This window comes from Giraffa tippelskirchi, chromosome 14 (assembly GCF_054371585.1).
Source record: "Giraffa tippelskirchi isolate mGirTip1 chromosome 14, T2T-mGirTip1v1.2.pri, whole genome shotgun sequence".
Lineage (NCBI taxonomy): Eukaryota > Metazoa > Chordata > Mammalia > Artiodactyla > Giraffidae > Giraffa > Giraffa tippelskirchi.
This window is the reverse complement of record NC_137288.1, coordinates 64,011,440-64,036,699: the sequence shown is the minus strand read 5'-3', so window position 1 is coordinate 64,036,699 and position 25,260 is coordinate 64,011,440. Positions and strand designations below refer to the sequence as shown.

Here is a 25,260-nt window from a genome sequence, read left to right as displayed (position 1 = left end):
ATAAGCCCCTGTACTGAGAAGTCCTATACCATTGTTCTTTTTCTCTGATGTAATACTTTTCATATACAAGCTCGGAAAAATCTGAAAAAAATCAGTGAAGGAGGCTGAAACCCAACGCTGATGATGAAGTACTGACTGGTGGAGGCACTCACTTGAGAGCAGACATGTAGGCCAGATGGATGGATCAGGTCTTCCTAGTTGTTTATTTGTTGCTCTGCAGACCTGGCCAAAGTGAGGAGGCCATTTTGTTAAAAAGTTATCTTATCTTTGAAAACCTCCAGGGTAAATGTGTTGCTCCAGAAATCTTCCTTTTATTTTGTCACCTCAGTAAACTACTATGAAGGGGTTCAAAGATATCGCTGACGAATATGAGTACTTCCTAAGTTTGCCCTTCCCATCCCATACTCACGCTCAGGCTGAGTGGCCACCTTGATGGGTTGAGAGCTCTCCCCAGGCCCCCACTGGTTGAAGGCCACGACTCGGAAGGTGTACATGGCTTCTGGCTTCAGGTTTCCCACAGTAAACTGGAGGGACCCCGGCTGCGATGTATTCACTGCTCGTTCCCTAGGAAATAAAAGTCCCAGGAAAAGATGATTCCCACGTGAATCCTTTTAGTCACAACCTTTACTTAACAAGCAAGAGCAGTAAGGTGGATCCAAAGGTTGCTTACTCATTTCCTGTTGACTCTGCATGTAAGGCAAGATCTCAGAGGCTCACTCTGGGATGCAAACGGACTGGAAGGGCCTACAAATAAACGTTGCAGGGTTTCTGGGGCGTTCAAGTTTATGCCATTCCCATGAACCTTGCGTACTAAAGTCTTTCCCCTTGACACTTTACCATTTAGCGTCAAAACGCAAAGAGCTAGTAAAATAAGAATGAACATCTGGAGTGCAGGCAGGAAGATGCATTTTGCAAACACTGAGCTAATGACAGAAATTAGGGTTTCGATTATTCCACAAGTCAGTCTTTGTCAGTACTGCCAAACAATGCATTTATTTCCTTCCATTATAAGAAAGGGAAACGCAGATGCTAAATGCTGATGTGTATAGAGATTGAAGTCCTGTGGTTATGTTAAGTGAAGTTAGCAAAAGGAAGTAGACTCCCTCCTGTGTGAGAAGGATGTACAATACACATCTTCTTGCCTTTTCTTCAAGCCACTACTACATGTATCCCATTCATTTTCCAATTAAAACCTTCCTTAGTGTGTGTGCATATGCTAAGTTGCTTCAGTTGTGTCCAACACTTTATGACTCTATGGACTGTAGCCTGCTTCTACAGGCTTCTCAGTCCATGGGATTTTCCAGGCAAGAATACTGGAGTGGTTTGCCATGGCCTCCTCCGAGGGATCTTCCTTAGTGGTTCCAAACAAATGAATTAACATGCTGATCATGGTGGGATTTATAGTACATATTAAGAGAAGACAAATCGTATGGATATAGATCCTAATACATTAGAAACAAGACCCTCTCAAGTATGCTTTAAGGACATACATGATTCTAGATATTTATATCCTCACAGGTCTCGTGTAATTGAATGTGAAGCAGGAGTTCCTTCTAAGCCGCTCAACTGTTTCTTAAGGTTTCTATTTCTAGATGACACCTCTTGCATCTCAGTGGAATTATACGTTCATTTCAATTTTACAAGTTTTATTTTGTTTTGGGGAGATATTTCAGATGAAATCTGTTTTTCTGACAGGGCAAATTAAATCTCCAAAGAGAAAAGTGAAAGTAAAGTTCTAAGGGCATGAATGGTGATTCTTGGGTATATATACACTCTTAATTTCACTGACATGACTGAGACTGGCTGGCTCCTCCTCAAACTCATTTCTCCTTCTCCGTGCACTGGATCCTATGTCCTGGCCCCCGGGAAGCCTACAGGAACCCAGGTGACTGGGTTTAAGCAATGCGTGTGAGTGCACACATTCATGCTGATTCCAGGCCTGGCGAGAGAAACCACATGGCAGCAGTCAGACTTTGGAACCCATACACTGATGCTGAGTGTGCTCAGTTGTTCAGCTGTGTCCAACTCTTTGTGACCCCATGGACTGTAGCCTGACAGGCTCCTCTGTCCATGCTATTTCCCAGGCAAGAGTACTGGAGTGGGTTGCCATTTCCTACTCCAGGGTATTGTCTCAACCCAGGGATCAAACCTGCATCTCCTGCATCTCCTGCGTTGGAAGGCAAATTCTTTACCATTGAGCCACTTGGGAAGCCCCACATCATGATGGAGGAGTCCAAATTCGGCAAGAATTCTGGAATGGACCTGGGAGAAGAACTGCCTGTCAATCAGGAACATCATTTTTCTACTTTCTAGAGTCAGAGAGACTTGAGCCATTATAAGCTTGAGGGTTTAGTTGTTATAGCAGTTAGCATGAGTTTATCTAGTCCTACTCATAATTAAAATATGAAGCCTAGGTGTTAACCTGGGGCAAGGAGGAGGGCGGAATGTGATGTTAGTATTTAATGAGCACAGAGTTTCAGTTGGGAATTCTGGAGATAGAGGCTGGGGAGAGTCGCTCCACAAGGTAAATGCACTTAATGCACTTAATGCCATAGAACTCTGCACTTCAAAATGCTTAGAATTGTAAGTGCTATATTATGTATATTTTATCACAATAAACAACTGAAATCCAAACATCCCATATGAATCTGGATATAGCCCAGGTTTAGGCATTCCTGTATGAGTACTGTGTTAAGTTGCCACAAGGCTGAATTATGACATAGCTGGGGAGGGGTTTGGTGGGATTCAATAGTGGCCTATAGTAAGACTAAGAAACATCAGATAATATCCCCGTGTACCACACATCACACTCACTGACTCTACCAAACTAAAATTACTTAGGCCAAACGTTACTTTTTAAAAGAAAATCCTCATAATCAGATTGTAGGCCTTATGAACGTAGATTCTTGCATCTTATTTTCTTTCAGTAGAGGAGCTGTTATATGTGCTTCATCTCTTTTTATATAAATATGATGGTTTCATTATCATTATTTTACAAATGCAAAAGTAAGATATAGAGAAACAACACTTTTTAAAATTTTTTTGCCAAGGACTCATAAATCCCAGTTAAGAGTCAGATCTGGGGCTTAATTCTTAGGTCCAGAATCAGTATCATTCAACAACAGGGGAAAACCAAGGAGACTATTTGGATCATGGGGACTTTGGGTACAAGACATGAAATTCTACAAGGAAGAAGGGACAGTGGGTGTTCAGAAACCACTGTGAGGATGAGGATAACTATCACCTGCTGTGTGTCATTTCATGATACATTTTCTAGACCTTCAAGCAACCTAGTTGTCATTGAAGGTCCGATTTGTATGCCAAACTCCTTGGGTATCTATAAGGAAGGACAGCTTTCATAACTGACTATGTACAGGAGAAGGGATCAAGACAATCCCCATGGAAAAGAAATGCAAAAAAGCAAAATGGCTGTCTGAGGAGGCCTTACAGATAGCTGGGAAGAGAAGAGAAGCAAAAAGCAAAGGAGAAAAGTAAAGATATTCCCATCCGAATGTAGAGTTCTAAAGAATAGCAAGGAGAGATAAGAAAGCTTTCCTCAGCGATCAGTGCAAAGAAATAGAGGAAAACAACAGATTGGGAAAGAATAGAGATCTCTTCAAGAAAATTAGAGATACCGAAGGAACATTTCATGCAAAGAAAGGCTCGATAAAGGACAGAAATGGTATGGACCTAACAGAAGCAGAAGATATTAAGAAGAGGTGGCAAGAATACACAGAAGAACTGTACAAAAAAGATCTTCATGACCTAGATAATCACGATGGTGTGATCACTCACCTAGAGCCAGACATCCTGGAATGTGAAGTCAAGTGGGCCTTAGAAAGCATCACTACGAACAAAGCTAGTGGAGGTGATGGAATTCCAGTTGAGCTATTTCAAATCCTGAAAGATGATGCTGTGAAAGTGCTGCACTCAATATGCCAGCAAATTTGGAAAACTCAGCAGGGGCCACAGGACTGGAAAAGGTCAGTCTTCGTTCCAATCCCAAAGAAAGGCAATGCCAAAGAATGCTCAAACTACCGCACAATTGCACTCATCTCACATGCTAGTAAAGTAATGCTCAAAATTCTCCAAGCCAGGCTTCAGAAATACGTGAACCGTGAACTTCCAGATGTTCAAGCTGGTTTTAGAAAAGGCAGAGGAACAAGAGATCACATTGCCAACATCCGCTGGATCATCGAAAAAGCAAGAGAGTTCCAGAAAAACATCTGTTTCTGCTTTATTGACTATGCCAAAACCTTTGACTGTGTGGATCACAATAAACTGTGGAAAATTCTGAAAGAGATGGAAATACCAGACCATCTGACCTGTCTCTCAAGAAACCTGTATGCAGGTCAGGAAGCAACAGTTAGAACTGGACATGGAACAACAGACTGGTTCCAAATAGGAAAAGGAGGACGCCAAGGCTGTATGTTGTCACCCTGCTTATTTAACTTATATGCAGAGTATATCATGAGAAACGCTGGGCTGGAAGAAACACAAGCTGGAATGAAGATTGCCGGGAGAAATATCAATAACCTCAGATATGCGGATGACACCACCCTTATGGCAGAAAGTGAAGAAGAACTAAAGAGCCTCTTGATGAAGGTGAAAGAGGAGAGTGAAAAAGTTGGCTTAAAGCTCAATGTTCAGAAAACTATGATCATGGCATCTGGTCCCATCACTTCATGGGAAATAGATGGGGAAACAGTGGAAACAGTGTCAGACTTCATTTTTTTGGGCTCCAAAATCACTGCTGATGGTGATTGCAGCCATGAAATTAACAGACGCTTACTCCTTGGAAGGAAGGTTATGGCCAACCTAGAGAGCATATTTAAAAGCAGAGACATTGCCAACAAAAGTCCGTCTAGTCAAGGCTATGGTTTTTGCAGTGGTCATGTATGGATGTGAGAGTTGGACGGTGAAGAAAGCTGAGCGCTGCAGAATTGAAGCTTTTGAACTATGGTGTTGGAGAAGACTCTTGAGAGTCCCTTGGACTGCCAGGAGATCCAATCAGTCCATCCTAAAGGAGATCAATCCTCGGTGTTCATTGGAATGACTGATGTTGAAGCTGAAATTCCAATACTTTGGCTACCTCATGTGAAGAGTTGACTCATTGGAAAAGACCCTGATGCTGGGCGGGATTGGGGGCGGGAGGAGAAGGGGACAACAGAGGATGAGATGGTTGGATGGCATCACTGCTTCGATGGACATGGGTTTGGGTGGACTCTGGGAGTTGGTGATGGACAGAGAGGCCTGGTGTGCTGCAGTTCATGGGGTCGCAAAGAGTCGGACACGTTGAGCGACTGAACTGAGCTAAATAATTTATGTGAAATAGCTGTGTTCTAGGATGTGCTGGCATAATCCTTTGAAAAGGCCTTCTTCAGAGGAGAAAAAGACAAGATGTGTCCAGGTAAGAATGTCAAAGATCATATAATAGAAACATCACTTACGTTCAAAGGGGATGTTGGATTTCATCACAAGGAAGGGCATTCTAGGTTCCTATAATCTCCAGCAGCTTTCAAAAATATCCCAAATTAGTAAGGGTTATGAAAAAATTATGTTCATTGATATGGAAAACTGATATTTCTGCAATATTCTACACAATGTGAACAAAGAATCTTTAGAAAATACTTCCATGATAGTGATCTCAGTCCCTCCTCTAACCAGATGCCCTGGATTTACCATTAGTTTCTCCAATGTGGGCACTTAATAGCTTTAAATACAGATTTAATCTAAACATTTCCAAGTCATGTGCCAATTTTCAGAAATCTGCTTATGCTATCAGAGTGAGGTCACATCAAACTGCTAGGTAGATTAGGGAGAAGATTCAGGATTTTTAGGGCTTCCCAGATGGTACGGGGTAAATAATCTACCTGCCAATGCAGGAGACGTGGGTTCTATCCCTGGATTGGGGAGATACCCTGGAGGAGAAAATGGCTACCCACTCCAGTGTTCTTGCCTGGGAAACCCCATGGACAGCAGAGCTTGGCAGGCTGCAGTCCATGGGGTCACAAGGAGGCAGACGTGACTGAGTGCGCACACACGCACACAGGATTTTAAAGCCAAGGGCTGTTTTGTCAGCTTTCTCATTAATTCATCTAAACCTCAGAGTCCTCAAGTGCTGCTGCTGCTGCTGCTGCTAAGTCGCTTCAGTCGTGTCCGACTCTGTGCGACCCCAGAGACGGCAGCCCACTGGGCTCCTCCGTCCCTGGGATTCTCCAGGCAAGAACACTGGAGCGGGTTGCCATTTCCTTCTCCAATACATTTAAGTGAAAAGTGGAAGTGAAGTTGCTCAGTCGTGTCTGACTCTTCGCGAGCCCGTGGACTGACGCCTACCAGGCTCCTCCGTCCATGGGATTTTCCAGGCACGGGTACTGGAGTGGGGTGCCATTGCCTTCTCTGCCTCAAGTGCTAGTTGGTGCTGTAAAAACATTTACCTCACAGAGTTTCTAGAGATTTCAATGAGATGCTGTATGTAAACCATATATAGCAGTAGGCATGAGACCTGGTATTCATGGAGTCTTCCATATGTGGCAGTTACTATTGCTGTTATTTCTGTTATTATACAAAAAAAAAAAGAAAAGAAAATCACAACTTCATAGGAAGGAAGTGTTCTTGAGTTCAAGAAGAGGACTTTCCACAATTTGAAAGAAGAAAGTAATAAGATGTACAATCACAAAGAAAAGCATATAAATATTGACATTTTCTGTCAGATTAATTTTGTTTACAGAGGTAAGTCAAATCAAAAAAAGTAGTCCCACCGATGTAGAGAATAGACCTGTGGTTGAGAGGAGGAGGGGGAGCGGGGGAGGAATGGATTGGGAGCTTGGAGTCAGCAGACGCAAACTGTTACACAGAGAACGGATAAACAACAAGGTCCTCCTGTATAGCAGAGGGAACTACATTCAATATTCTGTGATAAACCATAATGGAAAAGAAAATAAAAGAGAACATATATATGCATACACGCATACACACATATATGAATATGAATACATACATATGAATATATGCATATATTCATATATATGTACATATATATGGATCACTTTGCTGTACAGCTGAAATGAACTCAACATTGTCAATCAACTATACTTCAATTTTTTTTTAAGTCATCAGAACTAGAGGCATCGAACAAGTTTCAATAATGAAAATGGCAATACTCTTTGAAAGGGAAGAGGCTTTGCTGACAGCGTTGGAGAAGGAATGGTGTTCCCCGAGTTTCCTAGCATAGCTCCCCAGCCCTGTGATATCTGGGCTTTGGTGCAGGTTGCTTTGAGGCTTCCTAGGGTCCTACTGGGTGACGTCAAATGTGATACCAATGAATTCTAAGAAAATAACATTTACTGCCATGTCACCCTTCACAGATTTGTTGTTACAAAGATTGGCAGGTGGCTTTTGATGACCCCATTTGTTCTTTAACAGCTGAAAGCAAACTTTCGCTAGTCGTCTCCCAACAAGGAAATAAAATCCGAATTTGGAAGGACAGTTTGTGACTCATTTCTTTGGTTCCACACTGCTGGCAGTGGCAGGCACCTAAAGTAAACTCTCCATAATCTCTCTCTTTAGGCAGTTAGTAATCAGGACTTTATTTTGCTCATTCTAGCCCATGCTCCTCTGTAAATGGGCAGATAAATGCACTAGGTTCTGAAGAACAGAGATGTTAGGAATTTGCCCAATTATTGTGTCCAGGGATACTGCCTGTCACCGCACCAACCACTCCTGGGAAAGCAGTGGGGGTCCTGGCTGCATCTCCAAGAAGTTTTTGCCTATGACTCTGAAGACATAATTACCCGTCAAACCCAGAGAACTCTGTCATGGTCTGTGGTGGCAGATGAACTGTCCAGAACATCATTATTCCACTTATTTTCCACTTGCCTCTGAGTTAGTGTGAGCAAGTTAAGATTAAGTTGACTGAAGTAGAAAGACCAGAATCCACTCATGGCATATTCCTTCACTGAACATCCACACAGTATAAATTATATAGTCTGTCTCCTTCTGCTGGCTGGAAAAGGTGTAGGCAGCTTGCCTTCTCTGACCTTTACATGGAGACCAAGAGGAATTCGTTAATAAAAAGCACCTCTTTCTTGTAAATTCTGGTTCTCTGGGCTTTGGTTTACCTGGTTGAGATTTCTTGGAAAATAACTACTATGTTCTAAAAGCATATACTCTGACCCAGTAACAATAATTCTGCTGCTTTCTTGAGATCAGGCTTTTCATCTAAAACCTCCTTATGAGATATGCCTGGACCTGGGACCTGGGACCCTTTGCTGCAGTGCAGCCATGCTTGCACCCCGATAACCCTGTCTTGGAGCAACAAAATACAAAGAAACTGTATGGGACTAGAAATAACTGCATGCATGGGCACTTAGGGCGAATTCTGGATAAAAGATACAAAGAGACCAAAAAAGATACAAAGAGACCAAGCACCGCTTCTGAAGAGCCTGGAGCAAAAACAGGGTACTGGGCATGCCCCCTGCACACACCACCACCTAAGAAGGGATGGGCAAACCACCTAAGCCACTCCTCTGGCCTGATCCCTAGACACACCCCTATCCTCACCCCTTACAAGGAACAAGTTTCCGCTCCCCTTGGGGAGGTAGCAAGCAAGGGAACCTATGGTTGGTTTTCTCTCCCTGCTGCTGCAGCAGGGTCTCCAGTAAAGCCTTGCCTGAATCTCTTGTCAGGACTCTGATCAATTTCTCTTGGTTAAGAAGGCCAAGAACCCTTGTTGGTAACACTTTAATGTTGATACATATTAATTCAGGGAGTCATACATGGTGACATGGAAGGTACCCTTGAGCATATACATTGAGCCCTAACTCTGGTTAGACCATACTGTCCTGTGCCTGGAACTGGCTCCTGATCCAGTTCCTACTTACCATGGGTTGCATTATAATAAGTTTCCTAGTTCTTTGTCGTTGGTCTTCCCAGTTCTTCTGTTGACAGAAACACTCTTCTAACATACATAGTCTGTCAACTCCATGCCCAAAACATCATGCTGGCTGCCATTCTATAGCCAATACAATATCCACTTCTTGGGATGGGATTCAAAGACCTTTAAGATATGGCCCAACCCTTAACACAATCATCTGTAAATGGTCACTCTGCCCCACAACACCCTGTCCATCCCTACCTTTGTCGTTCTTTCTTTCATTAATTTTGTTTAATTTTGATTATCTTGGAGTTACCTTCTCCTGACTCCGTTCCTTCTCAGTGTGGCAGAAGCTCCTTCATTCTTCAACTCTAACTCAAATAAATTCTCCTGGCTAGAGCTTTCCTACCGTTATGTCCTCTGATTCAACCAGCATAAATACTATCTCCTTCGTGCTTCTGTTGCTTTTGGTTTACATGTCTACTGTAGCCTGTATCACATTGTGTTGACAGACATGTCAGTCTCTTTGAATTAACTGTGAATTATTTCAGAAGAGAAGTCACATTCCATTCATATCCTATTGACACTCAGCCTGTATATACTCACTGCAGATAAAGAATGCCTATGCCACATGTGAGCCACCTAGATGTCCATTTACAGGTGAATGGATAAAGAAGTTGTGGTACATATATGCAATGGAATATTACTCAGCCATAAAAAGAAATGAATTGGAGTCAGTTCTAGTGAGGTGGATGAACCCAGAGCCTGTTACACAGAGTAAAGTAAGTCAGAAAGAGAAAAAATATCGTCTATTAACACATGTATATGGAATCTACAAAAACAGTACTGATGAACATTTGCAGAGCAGGAATAGAGACACAGACACAGAGAACAGACTTGTGGAAATAGTGGGGGAAGGAGAGGGTGGGAATTGACAGAGTAGCATTGAAAGATGTATATTACCATATGCAAGACAGATACCTAGTAGGAAGTTGCTGTATGAAACAGGGAGCTCAACCTGGTGCTCTGTGACAGCCTAGAGGGGTGGGAGCTCAAGGGGGAGGGGCATATGTATACCTCTGGCTGATTCACGTTGTTGTACGGCAGGAATTTACACAACATTGCAAAGCAATTACCCTCTAACTAAAAATTAAAAATAATAATGCCTATGCTGCTGGTACTCATTTTTAAATGAAAGCATAAACAAAAATAACAATTTTAATAGAATAATTGTGTAAGATCTTCACAGAGTGTGATCTCCGAAATGTTTCCTTCCAACTCTGGGTGGCTTTCAGATGCCACTTCGCTTTCCTAGGTTTCTTTCTCATGATTCGAAAACAGTGAGATCTCCTCAAAGAAGCTGTATAAAAAAATCTATCATTCTTTATTGGGAATAGAAAATTACCTCTGTGTGTTTATTAGCTGAATTCAGCACTGCTGTATTTAAGTTTCGGAAGTAAGCACAGTTTAAGGTGGTATCATTTCTTAGAGGATCATTTGAATCTATCTGCAGCATACATCTTAAGTAAACATATATCCTCTTGCCTATATTAAGCATACATCTTAAGTAAACATATATCCTCTTGCTATAATTAGCAGGCTGTTAACAGGCAGTCACAGCTGTGAGCTGAGCAACAAATTTGGTCTTGATGTATCAAATGCCTAATTAATTGCTTTAAAAAGGAAGAGTTCTATTAATACTCCTTCTTCAGGAAGGACCTATGGTACTTTTAATGGAGAGATTTTTAACATCTTTTGATCCATTCCACTTTAATTTTTATTTATTTAATAAAAGCAGCAAGGGTGCAATGATGGGAAGATTTTAATTGGAAAGAAGCTATTTACTGAAATAGGGCTTAAAGTGACAGCATCGACCGCCACCCAAATGCCACCCTTTCTCACCCCAGAACCAGAGACTCTGGAATCAGTGTTATCTTGAAGGGAAAGTAGGTTCAGAGGTGATCCACCCCTAGTCAAAGCATAATGGGGGAATGGAAGTCATCTTCTTGGTCAGAGGTATTTTCACTAAATTTGGGTTAAAATTTTTGTTTTTACTTGAATTGTTTAAACACACACACACAGTCTGAGGAACAGGCTTAAAAAATCTTTGTCTCAACATGATTTGTTCCAGCATCTAGCACACATCCAAAACACTAGTTACATAACCAACAATGACTGCAACAACAAATACAACAACTGTTTTTTCATGGAAAAAGAAAAGTTTTGGATTCATATGATTTATTTTGTTTAGTAGTTCCAGCCAATGCCCTCAGAATAAATATGACTCTGCTCTGGGTCCCATCCTCATTCTGTGATTTGGGGAAGGCCGGTCTTACCCTTCTTTAGCTGCTGCTGTCATCTCCATGCTGACAAATTCCTGATAGATATCTCCAACCCAAACTTCTCTTCTGAGCTCCAGCTTTCTGTTTTTGAGGAGGATCCTGCTTGACATTCCAACTTGAATATTGAAAAGTATATCAAACATATCATGTCTGAGTGGGACTTTCTGATCTTCATTCTCAAACTTGGATTATTCCACCATCCTAATTTCAGCAACTTGTCTCGCCATAAGCTGAATGCTAGGAATCATCCTTGAACACTCCTTCTGTCTCACAATTATTATCCAATCTCTCACCCTGTCCTGTCCACTCTGCTTCCTGAATACTTCTAGAATCTGTCTCCACTGCTCCATCTTCACGGATACGCCTTACTCCTGCATACCTACTAAACACGACTAAACTGTTTCTAAGACTCCATTCCCTCCTCTATTACTTCCAATCCAGTTCTGGACACACGGTCAACTCACAGGTGAAAAATGAGTCATTCATTTACATGGGAAATCTATTGATGACATGTTTTATATTTCAATATGCATCAAGACCACAGGAAAAATTAAATCACTCTTCTCTCATTTAGTGATCTAGAACTCTTCTCTCATTTAGTGATCTAGAACTCTTCTCTCATTTAGTGATCTAGAACTCTTCTCTCATTTAGTGATCTAGAACTCTTGAGAATGGACAGGGCTTTACACTTGGCAGAGAAGCAGAGTGACAGGAGGCCTGACGCAGCTTGAAGGTGGAGCTTTGGATTCTGAGTCTTTGTATCACATGCTGTCTTTGCATCACAATGCACTCCCTTCATAACAAGCTTCATCAGTTGCCCGATCCTCAACTCTGAGGGGCAGGGAAAGAATATGTAAACACTGTGAAGAACATGTAATGCACGATGCATTCTAAAATGAATTCTCCATGCCAGTCATGAAAAGCTGGTCTCTAATCCCGAGCAGTGAGCAGAGGTTCCCTGAAGTGGCATAAAGCCATGGAAAGCAAACAGCTGCAAGTTGGAAGCCCCTGTCCAGCGTTTGTTCTGCCACAAAACAGGCGTATGACCTTGAGCAAGTCAGAGGCTGTCTTGGAACCTTTTCTGCTTCATTTGCAAAAAGAAGATATCAGCCCCTTATCTGCCAAACTCATAGGGTTTCTGTGAGGATTAAACAGAATGATGCTCATGAAAGTGCTTTAATTCTCTCACCTGAACTCTTGCAGTCCTTTTAGGAAGTATCTTTTACTTTGTGTGATATAATAAAGAGATCACTGGACTAGAAACTTGCATTTAAATCCTGCTTATATTTCCTAGTTGTATAGCTTCTTAGGTGATGCTTTGTCAGGTCAGTTCAGTCACTCAGTCATGTCCACTTCTTTGCAACCCATGCACTGCAGCATGCCAGGCTTCCCTGTCCATCACCAACTCCTGGAGCTTGCTCAAACTCATGTCCGTTGAGTCGGTGATGCCATCCAACCATCTCATCCTCTGTCGTCCCTTTCTCCTCCTGCCTTCAATATTTCCCAGCATCAGGGTCTTTTCCAGTGAGTCAGTTCTTTGCATCAGTTGGCCAAAGTATTGGAACTTCAGCTTCAGCATCAGTCCTTTCAATGAACACTCAGGACTGATTTCCTTTAGGACAGACTGGTTGGATCTCCTTGCAGTCCAAGGGACTCTCAAGAGTCTTCTGCAGCACCACAGTTCAAAAGCATCACTTCTTTGGTGCTCAGCTTTCTTTATAGTCCAACTCTCACATCCATACATGACCACTGGAAAAACGACAGCTTTGACTAGACAGACCTTTGTTGGCAAAGTAATGTCCCTGCTTCTTATTGTGCTGTCTAGGTCGGTCATAGCTTTTCTTCCAAGGAGTAAGCGTCTTTTAATTTCATGGTTGCAGTCACCATCTGCAGTGATTTTGGAGCCCAAGAAAATAAAGCCTCTCACTGTTTTCACTCTTTCCCCATCTATTTGCCATGAAAGTGATGGGACAGGATGACATGATCTTAGTTTTTTGAATGCTGAGTTTTAAGTCAGCTTCTTCACTCTCCTCTCACTTTCATCAAGAGGCTCTTTCACTTTCTGCCATAAGGGTGGTGTCATCTGCATATTTGAGGTTATTGATATTTCCCCTGGCAATCTTGTTTCCAGTTTATGCTTCATCCAGCCCAGCATTTCACATGATGTACTCTGCATATAAGTTAAATAAGCAGGGTGACAATATACAGCCTTGACGTACTCCTTTCCCGATTTGGAATCAGTCTCTCGGCCCATGTCCAGTTCTAACTGTGACTTTTTGACCTGCATACAGATTTCTCAGAAGGCAGGTAAGGTGGTCTGGTATTCCCATCTCTTCCAGAATTTTCCACAGTTTGGTGTGATCCACACAGTCAAAGGCGTTAGCATAGTCAATAAAGCAGATGTTTTTCTGGAACTCTAATGTTTTTTCGATGATCCAATGGATGTTGGCAATTTGATCTCTGGTTCCTCTGACCTTAGGTTCCTCTCTTAAACCCAGCTTGAACATCTGGAAGTTTTCAGTTCATGTACTGTTGAAGCCTGGCTTGGAGAATTTTGAGCATTACTTTGCTAGCATGTGAGATGAGTGCCATTGTGCGGCAGTTTGAGCATTCTTTGGCATTGCCTTTCTTTGGGATTGGAATGAAAACTGACCTTTTCCAGTCCTGTGGCCACTGCTGAGTTTTCCAAATTTGCTGGCATATTGAGGGCAGCACTTTCACAGCATCATCTTTGAGGATTTGAAATAGCTCAACTGGAATTCCATCACCTCCACTCGCTTTGTTAGTAGTGATGTTTCCTCAGGCCCCCTTGACTTTACATTCCAGGATGTCTGGCTCTAGGTGAGTGATCACACCATGGTGGTTATCTGGGTCATTAAGATCTTTTTTGTATAGTTCTTCTGTGTATTCCTGATGGTTTATAGACTTTCTGAATTGAGTCAGGCAAATTCATTTGTAAAACAGAGATTATCATACCAGCCTTATCTGAGAATCAAACGTGCAAACATTTGTGAAAGTGATAATTTCTCTCTAAACATGAACTGGGAAATGCCTTTATTTCATTGATTTTCACTTCCAAGCCACATGAATCCATCCCATGGATCCATCTGTCCCAGGCAATGACCAAGTGTTTTGGGCACTTTCTCAACCCTGTTTAATACTCATCACTCCCTTACGTGTCAGGCACTATTATTAATCCACATGAGGAAATGAAAGCACCAGTAAGTGGCCCAAGGCCACATGGCTGGCTCAATTCTGAGCCAGAATCGAAGCCCAGGAAGTTCAATTTCACAGCGTCAAAGCCTTAACCTTGTGAATACACTGAGTCACACTCCATATATAATTTTAGATTGCTGAATGGAAGGTATAACGTTCTACATACATACAAATATTTGCTACTGTGCTTTACACAGTAAATAAAGGATGCAAATCAGCCTCACCATTAAGTCAGAGAATTATCAGAAAGAAGCCTGTAGAAGAAATCCATATCCTAATTCTGAAAATATCAAGAAAGTTTGATTCTCTTCCAGATTAATCCACTAACTGCTGAGAACAAGCAGGTGTCAAGATTGAGAACACCTGCTCCGGACGCAGGCCTGCATCCAGTCTCGGTTCTACCACTTGCCAGCTGTATAGCAGAGGTGTAAACCTCTTTAAGCCTCGTCTGGATAATGCTTTGCTGTAAGGATGAATTAAGATAACTTATGTAAGATGCCTGCTTCCTGGTACCAGTGAATAGTCAATAAATGCTTGCTCTCAGCATCTCAGTGTGGCTGCTTATTATGTGGTCTTATGGATGCAACTGACCCCTCCCTTGGGCATCAGCCGCTAGATGTTTAAGTAGCAGAAAGTTGGACTATGATTCCTAAGATCATTCTCCATTCTAAAGATTTTTAGGTAGTAGGGTGAGACAGCTGGATGTCTGTGAGGCAATTCTATCTCTGTAAATTCTGTCTTTCAGGTTCTAAATTTATAGTGTCCTCTGACTTAAGAAATGAAAGCTCCTCAGGGGCTGAATAAAAAATGTTAACCATGGCACTTGCGTTATTGACACCATTAACCAGTCAAACAGATTAATGATAATCTGAGCTAGAGTAATTTGCCTGACAAAGCCATCGCAAATCTGAGGCGAATGTTAAATCCACTACCTTTTAAAAAGCTGTTGTGTTAAGGGGCTAAATAAACCTATACAGGCAAATAAGCATCCCAGATAATCGCTCAGAGAGACATGGCTCATGTTTGTTCTAGTTGAGAGCCAGAAAACAGAAAATGAACCAAGATAGTGGAATCAAATTTCAAAATCAACATTTTGTTTCTCAATTTAAAAAGTTTCGATTGAATTGCAGTCAGCATTTTTATCTTCTCAGTAACACAGTTTGCTTTATTGGTTGAGGAAAACTCTATTAAGAATATCACATTTGCCTCTCCGCCACTTTTATCTTATCAGTTCCGATCAGTAAACATCTGCAGAAGTCAGGAAACTAGACACTTGGATACAGGATTATAAATAAGATCCTGTCTCAATCACTGGGGAGAGAAATACACATACAGTCAAAGAAACGCAAACCAGATACAAGGTGCCAAATACTTAGCATAGTCATATAATCAAAGTGAAAGGGGCAGATAAAGGAGAAGTTGATGGCTTCTGACCTATAGGACTCTGGAGAGTTTCACATGGTGGCTGACATTTCAATTGGAACTTCAATTCAACAACTACTGTGTGAGCTTTTACTCTAAGTTCGGCATTGCTCTGGGTGCTGAGACTAACTCAGTGAATAAAAGTGATAAAAACATCCTTGCCCACATAATGCTTATATTCAGGTGGTGAGAAAAGGGATTCGGAAAACAATAGTTAAAAGGTAATAACTCAGTGATGAAAAATAAGAATGAATAGGGACACGGGGAAGGTTAGCAGTCAGGTAAAACTTCCAAGCGAGGATACCGTCTCTGCAAAGACTTAGTGACAGAGAGAATGATCCGTGTCCAATGTTTGGGGGAGCAGCACTCTAGGGAGACTGAAGCATTGGGACACAGGTCTGGAGAGAGAAGGGGTCTTGGTGCACAGACGGAACACAGAGGAGTCAGGGAGACCGGGGAGGAGTGACTGGAAAAGAAAACAGGAAACACAGATGATGAAGGTGGGAAGTGACAAGGGGCCCGGTCAAGAAGGGTTTCTGGTAATTCTCTGAATGAGACAGGTGGTCACTGGAGGGTTTTGAAGAAGAGCAATGACAATGACACACCCCAACTTGTGTGAACTTGAGGTTAACTCCAGCTGCTAAGGTAAGAATAGACTGGAGAGGTTGTAACAATAGTATGGATGAGACTTGATGGTGGGAAGAAGGGGGAGGAAGTGGCAGGGTTCCGTATATGTTTTATTTTTATTTATATATTCAACTTTTTTATTATAGAAAATTTTGAGCAATACAAAATTACACAGAATGATATGATGACCCACATTATTCCCATCAGTCAGCATAAAATAAATCACAAAAGCCAGTCTTTAAGTATTATTTTGTAGCAAATATCAGGTATCCTATTTTACAAGGATTCATGATATATTTTGGTAGTGCTGCTAAGGCTTGATGATGGATTTAATGTAGGGTTTGAGAAAAAGAGGTCTTAACAATTACTCCAAGGACTTTGGCTTGAGTAATGAGAAATATGTGGATTTTACTGAGATGGAGGAACCTCTGGAATGACAAAGGTTTGGCAGGGGGTTGAGGTCGAAGGAAAATAGATAATTTGTTTATAAGTTTTAGATGATCATGACAAATCAAAGTTGAGAAATCAAACAGGAATTGGGCTATATGGTTCAGAACTGCAGGTAAAACATCAGGACCAGGTATACAAATTTAGAAGGCATCAACATATTGACAGAATATTGATATAAAGTCACAAATTAGATGAACTGATATCTCTAAAGTCTGAGTTCTAGGGCAACTTAATATTCACAGGTCAGGGAGACTAAGAGTAACATGTAAAAAAAGCCTGAAAATGAGTAGCCACAAGGACTAGAATAGAATCAGGAGAATGTGTGTTTTAGAATCCAAGGGAAGAATATGTTTAATGATAGGGGAAGTGATCAATAGTGAGAACATTTGCTAACTATCCAAGTAATGAGAGGACCAGCAATTGACTACTGGGTTTAGCATCACGGATGCCACCTGGTAAACCCTGATAAGATCAGTTTCAGTGAAATACTAGGGATAGAATCATAACTGGAATATGAGGTAAGGTATTGGAGTTAGACAAGGCTTCCCTTGTGGCTCAGCTCGTAAAGAATCTGCTTGCAATGCGGGAGACCTGGGTTTGATCCCTGGGTTGGGAAGATCTCCTGGAGAAGGGAAAGGCTACCCACTCCAGTATTCTGCCCTGGAGAATTCCATGGACTGTATAGTCCACGGGATCGCAAAGAGTTGGATACGACTGAGCGACTTTCACCTCACCTAGACAACTTGAGGTATGTTGCTGTAAAAGGGAAGAGAATGAAGTGATAGAGAAGGGAGAAACGGGACTGAGAGGAATGGTTTGTTGCGACGGAAAATACAAATTCATACCTGTATGCTGATGGGCATGATACCCCAAGGTGTGGAACACTGACAGTGAAGAGAAAGACTGAGCTGAAGCTGTGTTCTTTTGTTTGCAAGACAGGGTGGGATCTAGTACGGAAGTGAACGTTTGGCCCTGTTAAGAGCAGGGCCAATTCCTTTACAGCAATTTGAGGAAAGACAGGTTACATACTTAAAAATCCACTGAGATAGATAAATCAGATACGCAGCTTATACAACTTCTATTCCGAGTACTCCTATTTTCCAGGAAATTAGAAGGAAGGTTAATTAAGAACAGGGGAGAGAGGGAAGGCGTTGGAGGTTTAAATATCCTTAGGGTCGTGTGTGCGAGAGGCTGACTGCTCTGTGCAGTCTAACTCCCAGCACCATGAAGAGGCAACTTCAGATGAGTAGTTACGAATTTCAGGACTATCGGCACAGCTGCATATTTTCTTCCAGGTATATTCAGCTCCAAAAGCACAAGAAAAGGTAGGCAGAAAATTAGTTTGAGTTTTTTTTTCCCCCAAGAAACTAATATTAAATGAGAATAACAAGCAAAGCATTGGTGTATCTCAGTGTTTCTAAGAATCGACTGTGGGATTTTAGCTATTTAACAAGTGAAGGAGAACAAGAAGGAGGGACAATGGAAGGCCATAGAATCAATGAACTGGTGGGTCCCTATGGAATCACGGTTGGTTGTAATTAGAGTCTTAAACGGAAGCTTATACAACTTCTATTCTGAGTACCACTATTTTCCAGGAAACTAGGAGGAAGGTCAGTTAAAGAGAGGAGAGAGGGTAGGTACTGGAGATTTGAGAAGAGAGGAACAGGAAAATAAGAGAAAGCATGATGTCTGAAAGGGAGAGCAAGGAGAATCTGCAGAGTGCTGTTGACAAGAATCATGGTATGGCCAAAGGAATAACTGCCCAAGAGGGTATGGAGGAGTGATCCATGGGTTTGAAAGGTAAGGAAGATATCAATAGATGAATAAGGGATAAACTGTTTTCATTAGCAGGAAACACGGAGCAGCTTTGAAAATAAGTGGTTCATATAAAAGATGGCAACCCATTGTTATGGTGATACAACCATCACCTTTGAGCCTTATTTTCAGCCTCTTCCATGTTGTCTGTCTTAGAGCTCAAACAATTTTGAGACCTGCATTCTGCCTTTGTGCAGTGACTGCCTTGGATGCTTTCACTAAATTCTTTCAATTAGTTCTCACAGCAATTCTGATATGTAGAATTCATGTTCCCTTTGCCCATCACAGCAAAGAGGCGTTATTCTTGGTTTTTACATAATTAAATTCACAAAACTCACATCTGATAAAACAGTAGTGCCATTTCCAAATCTAGCCATTTGGACGTACGTGGTATATTTTTAACCATCATAGGTTAGAGGAACTACACTCTGTCTATGTACAGATTGCAGACAGATTTCCATTCAAGGGAATTTGGTAGTAGTTATGTGCATGTCTTTATATAGAAATTTGGTATTTAAATTTAAAACATTTTCACATTGTTTAAAGCAGTGAAGTGAGTGATCCAAACTATATTTCAAAAAGATAACTTGAGACAGTGAGGGGGATGGATTAGAAGGTGAGAAACTATTGTCAGAGATCATATAAGCGATAGTGGAGATAACGGAAAAAAAGGAGACATGGCTGAGCTGTGGCCGAGATAGACACGACAGGCCCTGATGACCAATGGGAGCGCTAAGCGCCGGAGGAGTAAAACATGACTTGGGTGTGTTTGCTTGGCCAACGGGGTGAAAGGGACAAAGACAAACCAAGAAAAGTGAAGAAACTATGTACTTAAGGAGGAGACAGTGAGTATGGGTCTGGGCAGGTTGAATTTAAGATGTCTCCAGGAAACCCATGTGAATACATGAAGACAAGTGGGCAAGAATTATTACCTCCAGTCTTCACAGCTGCATGCAAGGAACTTAAGAGAAGGTCACAGACTTATACACCTGCAGAGATAAAACTGAAACAAAGGCCTGCTTCTTCACAGTAATGAATGACCCTAGGGAACACAGGCGATAGGCGTTGGTGTATTTCTTCTCTTGCATGGTAGAGGCAGGTCGAATTGTAAAAGAAAATAGAACCTTAAAAAAGGATATACTTTAACGGCTGCTGTGAACTGAGAAGAAAAGCATTTTGAGACGCAGCAGGAGAGAAGTTTCAGTGTGACATCCGATGATCACACTGCAGCCTTTTGAACTCAATACCACTCCTGCCAGCCCAAGTACACTGTCCCTTTCGGATCCTGAAGGGTTCCTAAAGATCACCACGTGTTTAAAGCACTCAAGTCTGAGGGACTAGAAGCCTGACACTTCGATCCTGGCTTCCCCACCACATGCCTTCAATGGGCACAGGTAATACTTGTGACAGCCGTCCAGTCTCTTCTCCTGCAGAAGAATGGATAGTCATCACCAGGGTTAATGTGAGTCAGCCTTGTGACAGAGATGCATAAAACAGGTCATGTTTCCTGAATGGCCACTTTGGACTAGTTATATAAGAGGAGGTTTAAAGTGGAAGAAAAAAAAAGATTTGGAAATTGGAACTCTGTCAAGTCAACAGATACTTTGTAAAGATCCTAGTTACCCTATCAAAATCCTCACCCATTAAAGAATTTAATGATGCTGTTCCCTCTCTGTGCCAGAGGCACAAGCAGGTCCACTGAGCATATTTGAAAATAGGTGTTCCTGTCGACAGAATCTTGGGATTTGGCAACATAATGCTTCTCTGATGCAAATTCAGCTTTTACAAGCTCATCTTTTAATCATCTTTAATTGGCAATATTAAAAAAAAAAACCCTAAATATAATGAGGAGAGAAAATTATAAAATGCTTTACAAATGGAATGGGAAGCTCTGTTAAGAAAACTTCCTAGCTGTCTGACTCATTCTAAGTGAGATATTTACAGAATGGCTTTACACTTTAATCTTAAATAAAATTTCTAAACATGGAACATGCTTAAATGCAAATATACCTGTTCAAGTGCCAATAATTAATGATAAATAACAGTGATATCAATCATATGGGCATTTGATAAATATTACAAAACTCCATTTCAAGCAATATAACTAACTGGATAGCATGTGAAAAAACACTTTTGTTACAGCACATCTAAAATACAGGGTAAATTATTCAAAATCTCTTTTATAAAAAAAAAAAAAATTACCCATGAATATGCTGGCAGCAAAGTAAGAGAATTATAGTGGGAAAGCAGACTTGCAGGATCAGTCTTTAACTTAGGGTATTTTCCCATCAATAGGGCTGCTTCCCTCATAGCTGGGGGCTTCCCTCATAGCTCAGTTGGTAATGAATCTGTCTGCAATGCAGGAGACCTAGGTTCGATCCCTGGGTTGGGAAGATCCCCTAGAGAAAGGAAAGGCTACCCACTCCAGTATTTTGGCCTGGAGAGTTTCGTGGACTGTACAGTCCGTGGGGTCCCATAGAGTTGGACACGACTGACCAACTTTCACTTTCCCTTTTCTTTCAGAAGTCTAGACCTATAAATTTTAGAAAGGAACAAGAACGGGGGTAAGAAACAAAGTTTGCAGTTAAAGTAGGGTATAAGGTCTTATTAGAGAACCCTGCATATAGCCAGGATCCTGAAAAATAGCAAGCTTCAGTGGAACATGAAAATGAAATTAGCCTAATGAGAGAACTTGTGAATACATCCCAGTACCACTTTTGACTTAGCTGAAATAGAAAAAAAAAAAAAAAAACTCTCTTAAAATTGCTTATCACAAGACTGCATTTACTCATTTAAATTGATATGTTAAAAATAGTAGAAAAGAAAATATTATACTTAATGGACTTTATGATAAGAGATGAAATATCAGTATGAGACCTGCCTCTGTGGTGGCTCAGTTGGTAAAGACGCCTCCTGCAATGTGGGACAGCTGGGTTCAGTCCCTGGGTTGGGAAGATCCCCTGGAGGAGAGCATGGCAACCCACTCCAGTATTCTTGCCTGGAGAATCCCATGGACAGAGGAGCCTGTGGGCTACAGCCCATGGGGTTGCAGAGAGTCGGACACGACTGAGGGACTAAGCACATGAGACCTGTACGGACCAAATACATCTTAACAAAAACTTGGTTTAATATGGACTCATTTTGGGAAAGCACATCCTCCCAGGAGAACGTACTTCAAAATCTTGGCCTCAAAAATTCCCTCAGACGAATTTGTAAGGACTAGAGTTAACAATCAAGAATCGCCCAAACATGGGAAGAAAAATAAGCTCCTATGAAGAAGAGTCAGAAGAAACATATTGCTGAATCAGATACACGAAGATTGCAGATATTAGAATGGTCAAATGTAGACTATAAAGTCAGCGTGATAAATGTAAAGAAATGAGATATTATATACAGTTTATTCTTATAGATTGGAACTTAACCAATATCTATTACAGACTTACAAATGAAACTTCAAAGCCTTAAAATCATGAAACACTTTACGGAAGAAAAAAAAATCAGAAAACAAAACAACAAAGAAGTCAAAACACAACAGTAGCTTGTAATCTTGAAACCAGACGTATACAGCACACTTTTTCCCAGACAATAATATTAAAGACTCTTACCCTTGAGTGACTTTTGTAATTGCAACCTAATTTAATCATAACAAAAACTTTGTGCCCATCCTAAAGGAAATCAGTCCTGAATATTCTTTGGAAGGGCTGATGCTGCAGCTGAAACTCCAATACTTTGGCCACCTGATGTGAAGAACTGACTCACTGGAAAAGACCCTGATGCTGGGAAAGATTGAGGGCAGGAGGAGAAGGGGACGACAGAGGATGAGATGGTTGGATGGCATCACCGACTCAATGGACATGAGTTTGAGTAAACTCCGGGGGTTGGTGATGGACAGGGAGGCCTGGCATGCTGCAGTCCATGAGGTCACAAAGAGTTGGACACGGCTGAGTGACTGAACTGAACTGAACTTTGTCTAGACAATAATATTAAAGACTCTTGCTCTTGAGTGACTTTTATAATTGCAACCTAATTTAATCATAACAAAAACTTTTAAGGTAAGTACTACTAGTTTGTCTTTATTCAAGAATGAAATGAGGCTCAGAGAAGTTATGTGGTTTTCTGGAGATCGCCTCATGTCGGTGACAGAGCTGAGACTGCAACCTCACCACGTTGGTTCTCCCACATTTGATTCTATCAATACATAGCCTAATTCTATACTCTGTTTAGCACTTTGAAAATCAAGGAGACTTAAAGAAAGCCTGATAGCAAATATTTACATGCTTGTCTTTCTGCCTGGAGAATCCCAGGGATGGGGGAGCCTCATGGGCTGCCGTCTATGGGGTTGCACAGAGTTGGACACGATTGAAGCGACTTAGCAGAAGCAGCTTTTTTCAAAGAATTTTTCTATAAATAATTGGATTTGCACAGGACACCCCACCCTGCTGTTATAAGAAGCCCCTCACACACCTAAAGTTCTTAGATGCACAAAGAGAGGCTTTGGTACTGAAACTGAAAAACTCGTGTACACAGCTTCTACTGGATATATTTTCTTTTTAGGAATGAGGGAAAATCTCCCATTTTTGAGGCATTCTTTTATGCCAACTCAACAAAATTGCATGTAACTTTACAGGTATCTTTAAAAGATATAGTTTTATAAATATTTAATATTCTGCTACTTTGATTTTGAATTGTAAATGTCAAATATTCTGTTTGGGGCTTTTAAAAATGTTTTACTATATCTAGTTTAAAAGGAAAAGTTGTACATTTTTAGAATGTTTTTATGAGTAGATTCAATGTACTGAAAATAAAAAATTAAAAAAACAAACAAACCCTGAATCTGCTTCTGTACACAATTCTGCTTTAGAAAAACCACACAAGCAACTCAATTATCTCCACTGAATAACGAGTGAAAGGCAGAGGGCAGAGATCTCTCACGGTCTCCAAAATCCTGCTCAGGACCTCTGGCCGCCATCACCCCACTGTCTACATTTAAAGACTTGGTGGTTAAGCTGAATGTCTTGGTTGCACCTACCTGTTGTCACCTTCCCTGGAGTAGAAGACCGTGAAAGTTTGAATGTTCCCTTTTGCTTCTGCAGGTGGGCGCCAGCTGAGACGGACAAACCGACTGGAGACCAGGACAGGGACCACGTCTCTGGGAGCGGAAGGGAGGATGCTGGAGCTCAGGATGGCTACGGAGGAAGGAGAGGAGGCTGTCAGAAGTGAAGGGAAATGAGCAGGAAATGTGCAGGAAGGCCCGTTAGCAAGCGCAGAATGGTGCATTCCCATCGATTCTAAAGGCAGGCAGGCAAGAGAAACCAAAGATGCAACAGTGGAATCGAAGGTGTATTCGAGTGTCTAGGTTAATCTCAAACTCCTAATTTATGCCTCCTCCATGACTATATATAACATAGATAACCAACAAGGACCTACTGTGTAGCACGGGGAACTATACTGAATTTTTTTTAGTAACCTATATGGGAAAAAAAGACATATATATAATACACACATATTTCAGAAAAAAATATATATCCAAATCACTTTGCTGTATGCCTGAAACTAACAAAATATTGTAAACCAACTATATTTTAACAAAAATGTATTAGAATTTCTTGGAGTTCATAAAATCTTGGCAAACTAATAACATGATTCTATTGTATATTGCCAGTTTCTACTGCTAAAGGGATTCATGACCATAAGGAAAAGTATTCTTTTTCAGCATGAAACAGGGAATATAGACTTACTACAGGTATTTTTTTATTTTGGCTGCACCCCATGGCTTGTGGGAGTTTAGTTCATCAACCAGGGATTGAACCCAGGGACCAGCAGTGCTGAGTCTTAACCACTGGCCTACCAGGGAATTTCTTCCAAGTACTGATAAATGCTTTAGAGAACCAAGTAGTTACTATAAAATCTTATTCCACTCTGACTACCCATTTACACCATTCTAGATACAATGTGGAGGACCTTGTTTTACTGTTTCCAATGAGCACACAAAATGAAAAGTAGCTAACTAAATGTTGAAAGATAAAACAAGAAGAAACAATTCTACTAGCAGTGCTAATAGAAGGAAAGACTAAAAATCCCACCAGACATCAAGAATTACCATTGTACCATACTTGTTGAGTATCACCATATTCATATCCAAATTTAATGACTGTTATTTATAGGAATAACTGAATCATCCACTGGTGGAAAACTGGTTTTTCAAATACCTTAGGGGCATTTATAATCTTTAACAGATGTTTGCAGTTAAATGAGTGTGTGTTTGTGTGTGTGTAGGTGTTTGTGAATTCATAATTAATATTTGCTGGATATTTCTGTTATCTTATTTGTTCAAGTCCCCAAGTCTAAGCAACATATATTTCATTTTGACAGGTGATTTCTGGCCCCAAAGCACAAGTACCCATTTATCTACATTTAATCTTCAAACTGGCTTTGGTGGGCCATTTTCTCTAATTCTTATTGAAGTTAGTCTCCATTCTTGCATTTACTTTCTCCAGGGGCTAGCTGAGTGGG

At 41.1% G+C, this 25,260-nt stretch overlaps 1 protein-coding gene across 4 annotated transcripts in view; it reads right to left on the bottom strand.

Moving 5' to 3' along the window:
• DCC (DCC netrin 1 receptor) overlaps positions 1-25,260 on the bottom strand; it is a 1,991,552-nt gene that overhangs the window by 395,317 nt on the left and 1,570,975 nt on the right. For all 4 annotated transcript variants that reach the window (XM_081562140.1, XM_081562141.1, XM_081562142.1 and 1 more), the window contains 2 exons: positions 23,777-23,933; positions 410-564 (listed from right to left, as the gene is read on the bottom strand). In XM_081562140.1, coding sequence (XP_081418266.1) covers positions 410-564; positions 23,777-23,933 — 312 coding nt within the window. The remainder of the gene's footprint in view (positions 1-409; positions 565-23,776; positions 23,934-25,260) is intronic.